This window comes from Myotis brandtii, unplaced genomic scaffold (assembly GCF_000412655.1).
Source record: "Myotis brandtii unplaced genomic scaffold, ASM41265v1 scaffold190, whole genome shotgun sequence".
In the NCBI taxonomy this organism is placed as follows: Eukaryota; Metazoa; Chordata; class Mammalia; order Chiroptera; family Vespertilionidae; genus Myotis; species Myotis brandtii.
In genome coordinates this window covers 5528326-5543886 of record NW_005357076.1, presented here as the reverse complement: position 1 = coordinate 5543886, position 15561 = coordinate 5528326, and the positions used below count along the sequence as shown (strand labels likewise).

The 15561-nt window shown below is 38.4% G+C and overlaps 1 protein-coding gene and 1 pseudogene across 1 annotated transcript in view; both read right to left on the bottom strand.

The window, feature by feature from the left end:
* The window catches only part of MICU1 (mitochondrial calcium uptake 1), a 175389-nt gene that overhangs the window by 64584 nt on the left and 95244 nt on the right, over positions 1 to 15561 (bottom strand). The window contains exon 9 of the mRNA XM_005864687.2: positions 8272 to 8469. Within this exon, the coding sequence (XP_005864749.1) occupies positions 8272 to 8469 (198 nt within the window). The remainder of the gene's footprint in view (positions 1 to 8271; positions 8470 to 15561) is intronic.
* On the bottom strand, positions 6763 to 7958 carry LOC102260297 (annotated as a pseudogene).

Genomic DNA, 15561 nt, shown 5'->3' with positions numbered 1-15561 from the left:
TACACCTATGGATGAGGACAGTTGGGGAGGGGGTAAGGGCAGAGGGTGGGGTGGGAACCGAGTGGAGGGGAGCTATGGGGGGAAAAAAGAGGAACAACTGTAATAATCTGAAAAATAAATATTTAATTTAAAAAAAAGAGTTTTCTATAATCATGGAAATTCTACCATACACAGTATTTTCAGTCTCATTCTACAGTCAGAGACCCTCTAAGCCACAAATGACAGCAAACTTGAGCTAGAGGGTATAAAGGGATTTGAAAGAAATTAAATCAGAGTTTGTCTTTGGATTTTACATATCTCCTTGTTAAACTAACTCATCTTGAGAGCTAACCTGTTCTCATCAGAGCAAGATACTAGACTTAACTCACAATGTGTGGTATAGAGAGAAAATATAATTAGCTGTAAAAATACTGACATCAAGTCATTGGTGACTGACATAAAGACTTCTTGAAGAAATTAAAATTTTTATTCTACTATTTTTATATATTTCTATTTATTTTTAAAAAATATTTTTATTGATTTCAGAGCAGAAGGGAGAGGGAGAGATAGAAACATCAATGATTAAAAAGGTTTTTTTTTTTAATAGCTTTAAATATATATACTGTACTTCTTAATTTCTCCACCTTTTTCATCTCCTCCAATCTCCCTCCCATCTGGCATCCATCAAAATGTTCTCTGTGTATAGAAGTCTGTTTCTGGTCTGCTTATTTGTTTATTTTGTTTTTTAGATTTCACATATGTGAAGTCATATGGTATTTGTCTTCCTCTATCTGACTTATTTCCCTCAGCACAATACCCTCTAGGTCCATCTATGTTGTTGCAGATGGCAAAATTTAATCTACTATTTATTTTTAAAAAATATTTTTATTGATTTCAGAGCAGAAGGGAGAGGGAGAGATAGAAACATCAATGATTAAAAAGGTTTTTTTTTTTTAACAGCTTTAAATATATATACTTGGCTCCTTAAAGTTATAAATACTTAAAAGAGACAAGTATTCTTTGGTACCCTTTTAATGATTTTTGGAAATTCAAGCTGAAAACATCTAAAGGTTGAATAAAACACTATAGATTTATCACTATACATGTTCTGCTTTGTAGAGGCAAAAGTGGAAGAATAAACAAAAGGAAACCCCCTTGAACATTTTCAGTTTTGCTTTGCAAATTTAATTAAATCAAGAATCAACGCTCTTCTTTGAGTTTACATATGAATCGGTTTCCCAGTTCAAAAAAATCAAATTGGCTATTAAAATAAAAAGAAATCTGTTTTGCCAAGAGTGTTTGAGTTCCAGAAAATGATGGAAACTTATCTTCTGGTCTCCTTTCCCACAATCTTTTAGCCAGAAAATTGCTGAGGTTGTTTCTCAATATGGACCTTTGCAACAGGACAAAATCTAATTCTACTTTAAGGACTTCAAAGAGATGAGCACAAAGATGTCAGCTTAATGATGTAAAGGGTAGGTGATTCTGGAATGTCCATAGGCACCTTTGAAATATATATTTTTATTGATTTCAGAGAGGAAGAGAGAGAGAGAGAGAAACATCAATGATGATAGAGAATCATAGATCGGCTGTCTCCTGCTTGCTCCCTCCTGGGGAACGAGCGGCAACCTGGGCATGTGCCCTGACCAGGAATCAAACTGTGACCTGTTGGTTCAAAGGTTGAAGCTCAACCACTGTGCCACACTGGCCCAGCCTCCACAGGCACTTTAATCATGTAGTTATAGTATTTTTAAAGTTCCTTAATATTTAACTTATGTTAATCCTTTTATTTTTTTGCTCTACTCTTATTGACAGATGAGAATAATTAGCATAGTTCTTTATGTCTCCCTTTTACCTTTCTTCCTGACTGAACAAATCTATTTAATTTTAATATTTTTTTCTTGAAGACTGGGCGACTATCAATGTTATCCTTTGAATTATATCTAATTTGCCTTCAGATAATTGATAGTCATGCCTTTTTAAAATGTGATAATCTGGTTATGCAATAAGCATATGAATCCCAAAACTTATTAAAAAATCATGCTGCAGACTAGAATTCTGTTAGATGATACTATTTCAGTTTCCTTGTTTTGTATTCTAGAGTTGGCTTCTTCATTCTTGTATAAATTAGTTTTTGCTTTTCTTTGACATAATGACATTTTTGTCACTTCCCCTCCCCCCCAAATTAAAATTAATCATAATCTTTCAAAGAGTTCTCAATTACCTTTCATTTTTGACTGACATCTTACTGTGGCAGTCCTCAGGAAACCAATGAATATATTAACTAGAATTAGAGATGGCACCTGTCTCCAAGGAACTCAACTCAAGTTCTTGTAGCCTTAGATGGAGTTTTTAATAACTTCAAAATATATTTTCTAAAAAACAACTGTGTATTCTTAAGTCATTCCTTCAAACTTATGTTTTCTGAGTTCCCAAATAGAGAATTAAGGGTAGAATAAAACAAATCTAACCAGAATTAAGAGCATTAAAACATTTTTATAAAGCTAACAAGCTAATGATTCTTATGAAAAGAAATGGCTGGTTTAGGTATCTTTTAAACACAAAAGAATAGTGTATTTCTTCTTAGTCATAACACTCAAGTTGAGGAACAAACTAAGTAGAAACAATGGTGTTGAAGAAGTCTATTGATATTCAAGAAATTTGGTCTTTTTCTGTTCTAAATTTCAGAACATTTTATTTTTCTTTAGAGTTCCAAATTAAGTCACAAACAGAAATCTCATCTCAGACTAAAAGTAATAATATATATATATATATAATATGCTATAATTGTCCCTCCTACCGTCCAACTCGTCACTATGACATGCACTGACCACCAGGGGGCAGATGCTCAACCCAGGAGCTGCTGAGCTGCAGTGACTTGGCCGGGGAGGTTCTCAGGTGACACACCTCGAAACCAGAGAGGAGGGAGCCAGATTCCTCATGGAGCCGTGCAATTCCACCTTCAGCCATCGGCTATGTTGTTGCTAGGGCACTGTCGCCCCGAATCTGGTTTACTGCACACTTGCATTTGTGTTCCACACCCTGTAGACAATAACTTTGCAGAGTGCCCTCTCCCACTCGGGACCCCTAGGGGGATGTTGGAGAGCCAATTTCGGCCAGATCCCTGCAGGCCAGGCTGAGGGGCCCCACCTGCTGGAGGGACCCTGCTCACTCCACAGATGCTGGGGAGGGACTGCAGGAGATTGGCTCCAGGGCATGTCTGGCCTGTCTTGCCCAACCCCACCCTGCTGGCTACCTTCTAATTAATTTCCTTTTAATGTGCACAAATCCGTGCACTGGGTCACTAGTAATTAGATAAAGAATAGAAAATAATTCATTCTGAAAGACTGAAGTTGGAATCCTGACTCAACCATTTAATAGCTCTGTGACTTTATCTTTCTGAGTTTCAGTTTCTACAGCTGTGACATGGGTATAAAACCAACGGCTGGAATTAAAACAAAGAAGGAATATAATATATGTAAATTGCCTGGCTCGTAGTAGGCATTCAATAAATATGTTCATGGACATTTCCCTCTTTCCTGACTCATCTGGAAATTAAATTTGACAGATAAATGGTATTCTTTTCACTCTCAAAGCTACTGTGGTGAGAAAAAAAAATAACTAAATGAAACTATAAATCTCCTTGATTTAAAATTTTAAAGTAGGTAAGTAAAGAAATAAAACCAATAAGAAATAGAAAGAATGATGAAATTATAAAACCCATATGAAAGCTAATAGTAATCATTTCTAATTTCCTTTTGGCTGTGATGATAACATAATTCACATTTAATGAGGGGGGAAATTACCTAAACTTTGAAAAGTAAAATTAAAAGTGTTTCATAAAAACAAAAATTGCTCCATTTTCCAGATGTCTTATGAGAAAACTATTTTCAAAATGAAAGTAAGGCCTTTTGGTCATTTACCTGAAAAGACCTGTTTAAGTGCCCACTATATGCCAACTACCACACTAAATGGCAGAGGGTATACAAGAAAAGGTGAATGAATACTTATTAAAGGCATAGTATATGCCTGGTGGTATATTAGTTTGCTAGAGCTGCCTACCACCAAATGGGTGACTTAACAGCAATTTGTTTTTTCACAGTTCTGGCGGCTGGAAGTCTAAGGTGCCAGCAGGGTTGGTTCCTCTGAGGCCTCTCTTCTTGGCTTGCAGTTGGCTGCCCTCTTGCTGTCTCCTCACATAGTTCTCCCTCTGTGCATGCTCACCCCCGGTGTCTCCCTGTGTGAGTCCAAATTTTCTCTTCTTATAAGGACACCAGTAGGATTGGATTAGGGCCTACTCTAAAGGCCTCATTTTAACTTAACCACTTCTTTAAAGGTCTGTCTCCAAGTATAGTCACATTCTGAGGTACCGGGAGTTAAGGGTTTCAACATAGGAATTCTGGGGGAACATAATCCAGCCAGTAAGAAACATCATCTCACTTAAACATTGTCCTGAGGAGCTAGGCTCTAAGAGAATAAATAACTCATCAAATGTCACATAGCCAGTAAGTGGTGGAAATAAAATTTTAATCAAGGTCTCACTATGAGAACATCAAAATCTATGCTCTTTTTGCTATTCACACTTTCTCAAAAAATTACAAATCTAGTTGGGAAGACATAATAGGTTTTATTGATAAGGAGCCACTTATTCACTGGACTTGTGCTATTATGGAACAAATTCAGGATTAATAAACATTTATAGAATATTTATTACATGTTAGGCTGTGTTCTTTCACAAAAGAGTCAATTGACTCCCTAACATGAGGAATTGCTGACTGGCAAACAATAACAGTCCCAGTACATCTTGGCCCAAAGCCTACAGATGATGCTAAGCCAATAGCTTTCTAGAATAAGTATTTTAGATATGGCTGTTTAGTAAATCTCTTTTCTTCTGCATTTAGGTGTAGGCTATGTGTAGGTACATATGTGTGAAATCCTGGATCTGCTTTATAATATTCTACCAAATTGGCAATCTATACAACCTACAGTGGGCTTTCATCTGGATAGCATCTCAGGGTGAAAGACAAAAGCCTCAGGCTCTGTCTCTTGAGACTCCCACTTGTATATCTAGGAATGAATGTTAGGCTAGATTGTGGCACCGGTTCCATGCTCTGAATGACCCTGAATTGTTGTTTAAAGTACTATTCTAGTTTGTGTTTTATTCTCTAACTACATTTTATGGATCTATACTCTGTGTTAAATTGTAATTACATAATCAATAAGTTAAATAATTTACATTCCCAGATTATAACGTTTCCAAAGAAGACCACTCCAGGTAGGTACACCAGGGGCCAAGGCATATGTCTAGAATTCTAATACATACCAACTCTCCCTATACTGTGTTATCTCTTATCACAACTAGAGAATCAGTAGTGAAAATTTAAAAATTATCCTGAGATATTAAAGGTATTACTGTGAGGTTGGTGATTATTCATCGTAAGAGAGGTTTTGAGCCTCATAACAACTCAAAATTGAAAGCAGGAGTAAAATTCCTGTGTGAAAGATGTCCTCCCTCTACCAGCAGGAAAGAAACAAAGAATAGCAACTGTAGAAAAATAGCTAACATATATGGGGAGACTAAAGGACGGTAAGAATTATTTTAACAAGGTCCGTTGTACAGATTTCTCTCAACTTAGACTCACTTTCTCTGGTGATAAGAATGCAAACTTCATAAAGGCAGGTCGCCCTTCTTTGTTTAACCCAGCATATAAACACTTAGGCCTCGCTACTTCTCTGGGTCTTTCATTATCATGTGGGGGTTCTCATGCATACGTAAAATCTGATTTTTGTATATATGTATATCACTTATTATAGGTGCTCAAGGAGGCTGAATTGTAGAAATCCATTACTTTTTGTGTGTGTGTGCTCAAATAAACTTTAATTACACAAATAATTATTTTTGCTAAACCCAGTCCTCTTTCTCCCTGAGAGGCATTCAGTTGCATCACCATCATAAAGATAGAATAAGATGGAGCCACAGGGTCAAACAGAGAAATACATATTTCACATACATGCTCATCCCACCAGGTTTTCCTCAACTCCTAATACTGCTTTAGGTTAAGTGTATTCTACTGCCAAGGTTGGGGTGGGAGGGTGAGGGTTTGGATCTGAGCAGGCCCAAAAACGTACTGTGCAAGACCTCAGTCTCTCTCCTCCCTCTGGAAGTTCCAACTGTAGCAGAAATGAAGCTAGAACTTCTCAAGAATAAAGTTTCCAGCATGAATGCCCTTGATATCCCCCAAGTGTCTCTTTCCCTTTGAAAGTGGTTGTAACTGGCCCGATGATTACTAGGGATTGACCAGGTGTCAGAGGTATGCAGATTAAGGCAGATGGACTCATGGTGGGGATAGCTGCAGTTGTGTGGGGCTGAGAGTCCAGCTTTGAGGTACTGAGGAAGGAGGGCTCTGTTCTCACTCTGACAGTCAGTAAAGCACTTCCAGAGGGAGCCAGAGCCCAGACTCTGTATGAGCTTTAGAGAAAGGGCCAAGTCACTGAACCACTCCTCCAGCCAGAGGTAGAAAAGATTTACTGTGGAGAGACTCACTAGAGCACCAAGAACAAACAGAGGTTACACATGGGCAAAAGGAGAGAAAGGTATCATAGTGATGATAAATCCAAGCAAAGCTGAAAGGTAAGACTCCAGGACTGAATATAGGGACCCAAGGAAGCAAGTCAAGGAAAATACATTCATGGTTGCCTATGAAAATTGGCAGTAGCCTAGCTTTCACAGGTAGGGGAGAGGAAAATGACTAAGATACTGCACAGAGGACCTGAATTGTGGGAGCTAGAGGTTGCTTGGGGCAAAGTTAAAAGGTTCCAGGCACTTTCAGGAGGCTGGCCAAGAGTGTTATTGGGAACGCCAGTGATGGACGTACTAGAGGCCTTTAGGCACCTCAAGCCCTGAATGGGTCAGCAATTCTCCATCCCAAAGGGCAAAGGCAGGTACCACTGGACCCTGGAAATCTGTCTGTAGCATGTGGACCACAGCAACCCGGCTCACATCCACCAAGCTCAGCTTCTGGGCCTCATACTCCAGCAGCAGCCCCACCGTCTCTGGATGCCCGATGCCCTTAATAGGGGCTTTCTTGTTGGCCAACATGGTTTGCCACTTGCGCTGGGCATAGGTTAACACCCAAGAACGGTCATCAACACCGATGCAGCTATCCCGAGAAATGTCCACATCTGCCACTCCTACCCGGAATTGCTGGGAGCGCTTCACTGTTACCTCCCAATAGTGCCTGCCACTGGTGACCACTGTGTCTGCCAGCACCACTGCCCATTCCCGGAAATGCTCCACATTCAGGGCCAATTAGGTGGGCTCCAATCCCATCATGCCATATTTGACACCTGTGTCATCTTTGAAGAGTGCCAGGCTGCTGTGGGCAGTTTTCTCTTCCAGTTTGAAACTGACGCTTCTGCGGGTTTCTGCGGCAGCAACCCCCAATCGTTTGGCTCCCCAGCGGCACAGGCAAGATGAACGTGCAAAGGGTATTTTTTTTTTTTGAGGTACATTCTTTGAATATCAATTACACCATTTTCAGAAAACATGTACACAGGCACATTTCAAAGTTTGATCTGATTTTTAGAAGTATTATTCTACTTCTGCTTCTCTTCTACAGTATGAATATTTAAGAGTGTTCTTTTTTTTTAAAGTGTATTTTTAAAACATGTATTATTAATGCCCTAGTTGGCATTGCTCAGTGGTTAGAGTGTGGGGAGGCAACCAATCAATGTGTCTCTCTCACATTGATGTTTCTCTCCCTCCTTCCATCCCTCCCTTCCACTCTTTCTAAAAATCAATGGAAAAAATACCCTCGGTTAAGTATTAATAACAACAAAATTATAATAATAAACTAAAATGTATTAATAATGGGAATTCAGTTGTGATTTTTCAAACTGTCTCAACTGAGTTAAGTGGGATCCTCCCTCGTCTCCACTACCTGTTGCCTTCTACACAATGATATAAAGTGGGGATACATGCTCAGGTTGAGAGCAGCTCTGACCACTGCATTTCTTTTTCCTCAAGCTGAGTATCCAAAGACAACTGAGATTTTCAATTTAGACACTTTTGCTTTTAGGCCCAGAACCACCTGACTCCAAGACATTTCACAGACCACATGATTTCCAACCTGCTGTCAGACAGTAAATCACTGATACAGTTCAAAGCAATCAGTTCTCCAAACTGGAGATAGACGGAAGGAATGCCAATAATGCAGGCCCTCCCACCCCAGCGGCTCTCTGTGTACATGGGATGGACAGTGCCCGGTCCCCTAAAGTCCAGGAAATACCTACCTCTAGCTTCAAAACATCATGCTGAAGTTTACGCTGAAATTCGAGGAAGTTTTTGATTGTCAGCTTCCCTTTGAGATCAGCTCCAAAAAAGTAGGTTGTGAGGGCTGAACACAAGCCAGACTTGAGGGTGTTACCAGTAGTAGGACGATCTCTGTGACGCATACCCATACTGGTTTGGGAGCGAATGATGCTCTGAACCTAAAGAGAAGCAAACCCCCATCCAGAAAAACATTACAAAGTGAAAAATTAGAGAAAAGTAGGGAAAATAACTGCCTATTGATTGTTTAGTCTTTGCCTTCACTATGGTACAATTCTTTCTTTCATTTTACTTTACTTAAAAAAATCTTTATTGTTGAAAGTATTATAGATGTCTCCCCCCGGCCCCCGCCCCCAATGACCTCTTCTAGCCCACACTAGCTCTCCACCCCATGCTCACAACAATCCTATGAGAGAAGCCCTATGATTATCCTTATTTCACAGATGAGAAATTTGGGGCACATAGAGTTAAACAATTTGCTCAAAGTCAAGTAGCAGCACCAGGATTCTAACACAGATGCCCGATACTTTTATAATTGGGACCCACCTTAAAATCTCTCTTCAGAAAAGAATATATATTTGTTTTGAGGCTCAAAACCTCTCTCACAATAACTAATCATTAACCTCACAGCAATACTTTCCTTTTCTCAGGATAATTTAAAAAATTCCACAATTTTCACTACTGATTCTCTAGTTGTGAAGAGTGACAGCACAATTATAGGCAAATAAATACTTAACGTCTAAGAGAGATAACATTTATTAGAATGATATATGAAAATGCAAAATTGGTATGAAATAACTCTCCAAGAAAACATGGGGAATTAGTTCAATCTCTGAGAAGTTTTAAAAGCGCTTTTTGAGAAAGGATAACTTTTGGGACTACAACTATGGCTTAATGATACATATAAAGAGTTTTGAGGCAAGTCAGTAATTGCTATAGCTTTTTTCCCCCCACTAGTTCCTGCAGTTTTTTCTACAAGTTAAAAAACACAGCTATTCAGAATAACTAAAATTCGATACATAAGGGTAAATAATAAAGGTATGTTACAGAAATAAACAATATATATAGCCTTGACATTTAAATAGCCAAATTAGAAAAGCGTAATACTTAAACTTAAGATTTGTAACAACAAATTTTACCTTAGTTAAATGTTTTTTATTTCACTTGTTATCTATGACCATAAAAATATTTATTTAAGACAACTTAAAAGTCTCAGGCTCTATAAAGGGTGGAAGAGTATAATGGAAAGACTAGTCAGGAGACACGGGGTCTGATTCTGTTACTCTGTAGTGAGAGTAGAATTTGTGCAAATCATTTAACCTCTTTAAGCCTTATTTTTCTCATTGTTCGCAGAGCACATTATCGCTGTCTTCTAACTCTAGGTTAATATCATAAATGGTTTTGATTACGATTTTTTCTGGGTTCATATTTTATTTATGTAAATAAGATTGGTTGGCATTTTTATTCATTGACTGATTTTAGATGGAGAGGAAGGGAGAAATAGATAGAGAAACAACAATTTGTTGTTCCACTTATTTATGCATTCATTGGCTGATTCTCGTATGTGCCCTCACTGGGGATTAAGCCCACAACCTTGTTGTATTGGAATGACACTCTAACCAACTGAGCTACCCGGCCAGGGCCCAGATTGGTTGACATTTGTTTCTCAGGCACATGGAGACTTAAAAGCCAGGTATGTAATAGATTTTAAAATTATTTAAGTTGATGTTTTTTAGACTTTCTCCTTATTTTTTTAAATATGTTTTTTATTGACTTTACAAAGAGAGGAAGGGAAAGAGAAACATCAATGTTGAGAGTGAGATACTGACTGGCTGCCTCCTGTGCACCCCTGACTGGGGATCGAGCCCACAACTGGGACATGTGCCCTGACCAGGAATTGAACCAGTGACCTCGGTGGATGGGTTGACGCTCAACCACTGAGCAACACTGGCTGGGCATAGTTTTTTAGACTTTAAATTGAAATACAGGATAATCAGAAAAGTGCTTCTTCTATTTGAAGGCAATACATAATTCATTTTATCTAAGTGAGAACTAAAGAATTTTCCAATAGCAGTGAACCAGTATTGAAGCAGTGTTAGAACCTACCATGATTTAAATTTTGTTTGTGGCTATAAATATTATAGCTTATAGCCCTGCTGTTGTGGAAGCTGTATGTTAGCTTCAAAAGTGTGGTGCTGAGAGTATTTGTATAAGTGACTGGGAAAAAAATGTGTTTAGGGAAAATTAACTAATGCTATAGCATCTTCATTAACTATTAACAATAACATAGTCCAAATACTGTCACACTTACGTGTAAACTATTAATAACTGTAAGTATTCTTTCATTAAAAACTTTACTGAAAATTACATATCACTAGATTTGTGTGTGTGTGTGTGTGAGAGAGAGAGAGAGAGAGAGAGAGAGAGATTAAGTGAAAAATATCCAGAAATAAGCAATTCATAAGTTTTTTTTTAAATATATTTTTTATTGCTTTCAGAGAGGAAGGGAGAGAGAGATAGAAACATCAACAATGAGAGAGAATCATTGATTGGCTGCCTCTTGTATGCCCCCCACTGGGGACCGAGCCCGCAACCCAGGCATGTGCCCTTGACTGGAATTGAACCTGGGGCCCTTTGGTCCGCAGGCCGATGCTCTATCCACTGAGCCAAACCAGCTAGGGCACAATTCATAAGTTTTAAATTGCATGCCATTCTGGGTAGTGTGATGAAATCTCTGGCCGTCCTGCTTCATCCCACTTGGGATGTGAACCATCCCTTTGTCCAGCATATCTATGCTCTATCTGATACCTACCTATTAGTCACTTAGTAGCCATCTCAGTTATCAGATCTATTGTCATGATATCACAATGCCTGTGTTCAAGTAGTCCTTATTTTACTTAATAGCCCCAAAGCACAAGAGCGTGGTGTGGACAATTTGGATATGCCAAAGAGAAGCCACAAGGTGTATGCATGTTTAGGAAAAATCTCAATATGTATAGAGTTTGGTACTATCCAAAGTAGCAGGCATCCACTGGGGGTCTTGGAACATTTCTCCCTTGGATAAGGGAGGACTATTTGATGCAGATATAATACATAGGACAAGTATGGCAGAAAGAATGGAGAAGGGGTAAATGGTATGTGGTTGCAGTTCCCACATTTTATGTGACATAGTAAAATATGAATTCTAAGTAGACTGTATATTTAAGAGTGTAGGATGGCCCCACTGGTGTGGCTCAGTGGTTGAGCACTGACCCATGAACCAAGAGGTCACAGGTTCGATTTCTAGTCAGAGCACATGCCTGGGGGCTCGATCCAGAAGGGGGTATGCAGGAGGCAGCTAACCTATGTTTCTCTCTCATTGATGTTTCTATCTCTCTATCCTTCTCCCTTCCTCTCTCTCTCTCTAAAAAATCAATAAAAACATATTTTTTAAAATGTATGATGGACACAGGGTGCAAATTTGAATAAATGTCTCTAGGTATTTTAAAATATTTGTCTCTGTGCATTTCTTACTTGCCATTCATCCTTGTATTCTGAAACTGTCTAGCAAAGAGTAGCTGTTGATAAATGTGGCCTGAATATATGATTGAATATCCATAACTTAGCCTCTCAGCATTATAGTTTAATTCATATTGGGAAATCAGAGCAATCTTGACCTTAATCGTATACTCAAATAATTCCTTATGTTTAGAGTTAAAACAAGAAAACCCACATGTTAAAAGTTAGTAGTTTTGAAAAATGATACATTAGGTACTTCAAAAATTGGGTAGCATCTGAATCTACTGACCAAGGCCAAGGTAACTCCAAATAACATGTAACTGGGTTAAATATGAATGTATTTAAAGGAACTTTCCAGGACAACTTGCCTGTTCAAACTCCTCCATGTCTACTTCTCCATCTCCATTCAAGTCGAACATCTTGAAGGCAATTTCAAAATTTCTCTGAGGAGCTGCAAGTAGAAAGGAAGAAAGGAAGGATAGAAAGGAAGAAGAGAGAGAGGGAGGAAAAAGAAAAATATTTTAGATGGCATTGACAAAAAAAAAATCAGTCCTTTAAGAAAAACAGATGAACACTAAAAAATAATATCAAGTCATAGAATACCAACGTATTTATCTAGATCAACCTTTTTGTGATACTCCTTAAAACCAAAAGAGAATTTTAGCATAGCCAGTAAAGACAGCACTTGTCTATCTTTGTGTTTCAATATTCTCTTAAATACGTCTACTTTGCTTTCTTAGACACAATCCTCTTAGCTGTGTAATACTAATGTTGTTGCTCTGTTACTTAAATATAGTATCATTTGCCTGGGCATGAACGTCTGTCTGGAGTGAGACATACTGCTGCAAAGAAGTTGAAACGCTCTTTGTCTTGCTTTCTAGCCTCTCCATTTTAAGTACAAGGAGAAGTTCAGTGGATGTCATTATGCCAACAGGTTATTATCTGTACCACTTTACTCATTATCACGATAGCTCTGTGGTAAGGCAGAAAAATACTGTATACTGTTAGCTGTTCAGCCCCCTATTTCAACCATGTCAGCTGGGTATACAAATTACGGAGTAAAATATACTTAAATGTTAAATTTATGCTAAACTTTAGATCCTGAAAATATGGTATATTTTCTTTCCCTTAAGTGAATGATGAAAGCTCTTGAAGACTTTCTTATTGTTCCTAGATCAATGAAAACATAATGTACTGTTGCATTAGAATAATATGTAAATACAACAGCCCTCTTTCCTCACCATGCTAAATGTTCTGATAGCCCTAGCCAGGTTGCTCAATGGTTAGAGCGTTGGCCTGCAGACTGAAGAGTCGCGAGTTTGATTCGGGTCAAGGGTATGTAACTTGGTTGCAGGCTTAATACCCAACCACTTACAGGAGGCAACCAATCCATGTATCTCTCATATGTTGATGTTTCCCCTTTCTCTGTCTCTTCCCCTCCCTTCCATTCACTCTAAAAAAAAAAAAAAAATCAATGGAAAAATATCCTTGGGTAAAGATTAACAACAACAAAAAATGTTCTGATAAAGAAAACTTCCTTTGGTGCTTCAAATTTATACAGCTGTAGAGAACAAACCAAAATAAAATATCCTCATGCTATTGAAGTAAATTTTTAGCTAATATAACTTTCACTAAAAAAAATTTAAAGATTATATGTAGACAAAAAAAGTGAAAAAGAGCTTAGGACATTATGCATAGTTGTAGAAAGTCCACATTCCCATCTTAGTTAGGAATTTGTCAACAGAAAATTGAACTTCTAGTCTTAAATTCCAGTTTCAGCTCGATAGCCAGCGAGGGTGGCAAGCTCCTGGTTTTTAGTTCCATGGGTAAATGATGTGCCTGTCCACTTCCAATTGCCTGCCTCACCTGATAATGGCCTGCAACTGGTTTGCTCTTCTTTAGGCCACAAGTACAATTACTAAGAAGGATGCAGCCGGGGAATTAGATTTTTATATTATTCACTGCTGCCTCTTAAATTTTCCCTACCTGTCTAGATGCTATCCTTTACTGAAGAGTTACTATGTGCCAAACACTGAGCTGGAAAATTTAAAGCGGTTGAGAATCTGATACTGCACTCTCAATCCTGCAAGGCTTTATTTCTTTATATTTTAGTTAGAGGAGGAAATTGTGTTCAAAATCATACAGCAAATACGTGACGGAATTGGCAAGTGAACCTAGGTCAAGGCTGACTCCAAAGCCCATAATGCTCCCCGGCTTCCAATATGAAGGAAGACAGTAGTACTTATAATAACCAACTCACTGTTTATTCTGATATATTCTGACTTAGAAAAAAACAACAAACGTGACTCACTGGTTACATCAGTCTCTGCAACAGCTGAGAGTTACAAGTTGTTCATCTCAAAGACATACCTGATATCAAAGAAACACTGCATATGCCATGCTCAGCAGTTTAGACTTGGCTGCACTAACTGGAGACCTATAGGCAACATTAGATTCTCAGACAGGACTGTCAAATGTTTTAAAAAATTCTGAATATGAATTTCTTTAGAGAGGAATACACTCTCCTATTCTCCCCACTGTCTCACATTTGGCCCACTTCACTCACACACATTATCTGCTTACTCCTTGCAGATACCTGAGACTATAATAACTGCAAACAATACGAAGCCACTGAAAGTTTTAAGCAGAGGCGTGACACAATCAAGCAGGCAGTTATGAAGGACTTCTCTGGCTACAGTGAAGGATGAGTTGGAAAACAAGAGCCATCTGCAGAGAAGACCATTGAAGGTCTTATAAATGTTAAAAATAGGCTTGAGCTGATGGCAATGGTAGTAGAGAGGAGAAAACAAATTTGAAATAGCAAGGCAGAAATTATACAACTTGATTATAATCAGCTATGATGAGTTGAGACTGAAAAAGGATGAGGGCATGACTGGCTTAGGCTACTGGGTAGCTTGCACATCATTAACCAAGAGATACAAGACTTAGAAAAAAACAACAAAGGTTTGAGAAATAAAATGAGTTCAGATCAGACCTGCTGAATTCAAGGGGTCAACAGCATATTCAGATGAAAATGTTCAGAACGTAGTTAGAAGAGAGGGATTAAAGCTGAGAGTCATTAGCATAAGTGTGGTGAACTGCAAAGAGCCTGTAGTGGAGTTGCCCAAGGAGGACTGAAGGTTGAGGAGGATAAAGAAAGGGTAGAACGCAGTTGAAAGAGAACAGAAAGGAAGGAGTGACAGAGGAGGTGGCATCACAACATCAGGAGGAATACAGTCCAAATGAATAGAAATGGAAAAAATTTGGCAAGAGCCAGTCAGTATGTTGCTACCTATGAATTAAAGCAGCATTTTCATTCCTATCTCCACTAATTACAGAGGCTACAGAGTACTAAAAATTTTAGCTTTATTATAATTGTCCTATTAGTTCTGTGAAGGCATGTGCCCGTATCATTTAAATGACTGAATGAGTTACTCTAGCAAATCATAGTTCATATGTCCTCTTACAATTAGTATACAATTCAGTTTACCAAACAAAGCGCACCCTGGACTGCTTTAGGTTTCTTTATCTTTTTATCCTGGCTTAACTACTTTCAAACAGAGTATTTGCTTTATGTGGAGCTACTCAGAGTGTTTAGTAAAGTGCATGTGCTGACATTCTAGAGGCTGAGCCCTATGCACTGGTCACTGATAAGGCAAGTCAAGGCAGCAGCTTGCACCTTCTCATTTAGGCTTTACCCGGCCATCAGGGAACGTCCTTCTTCCCAGTGTAGTTCTCTCAGCCTATTCAGTCTT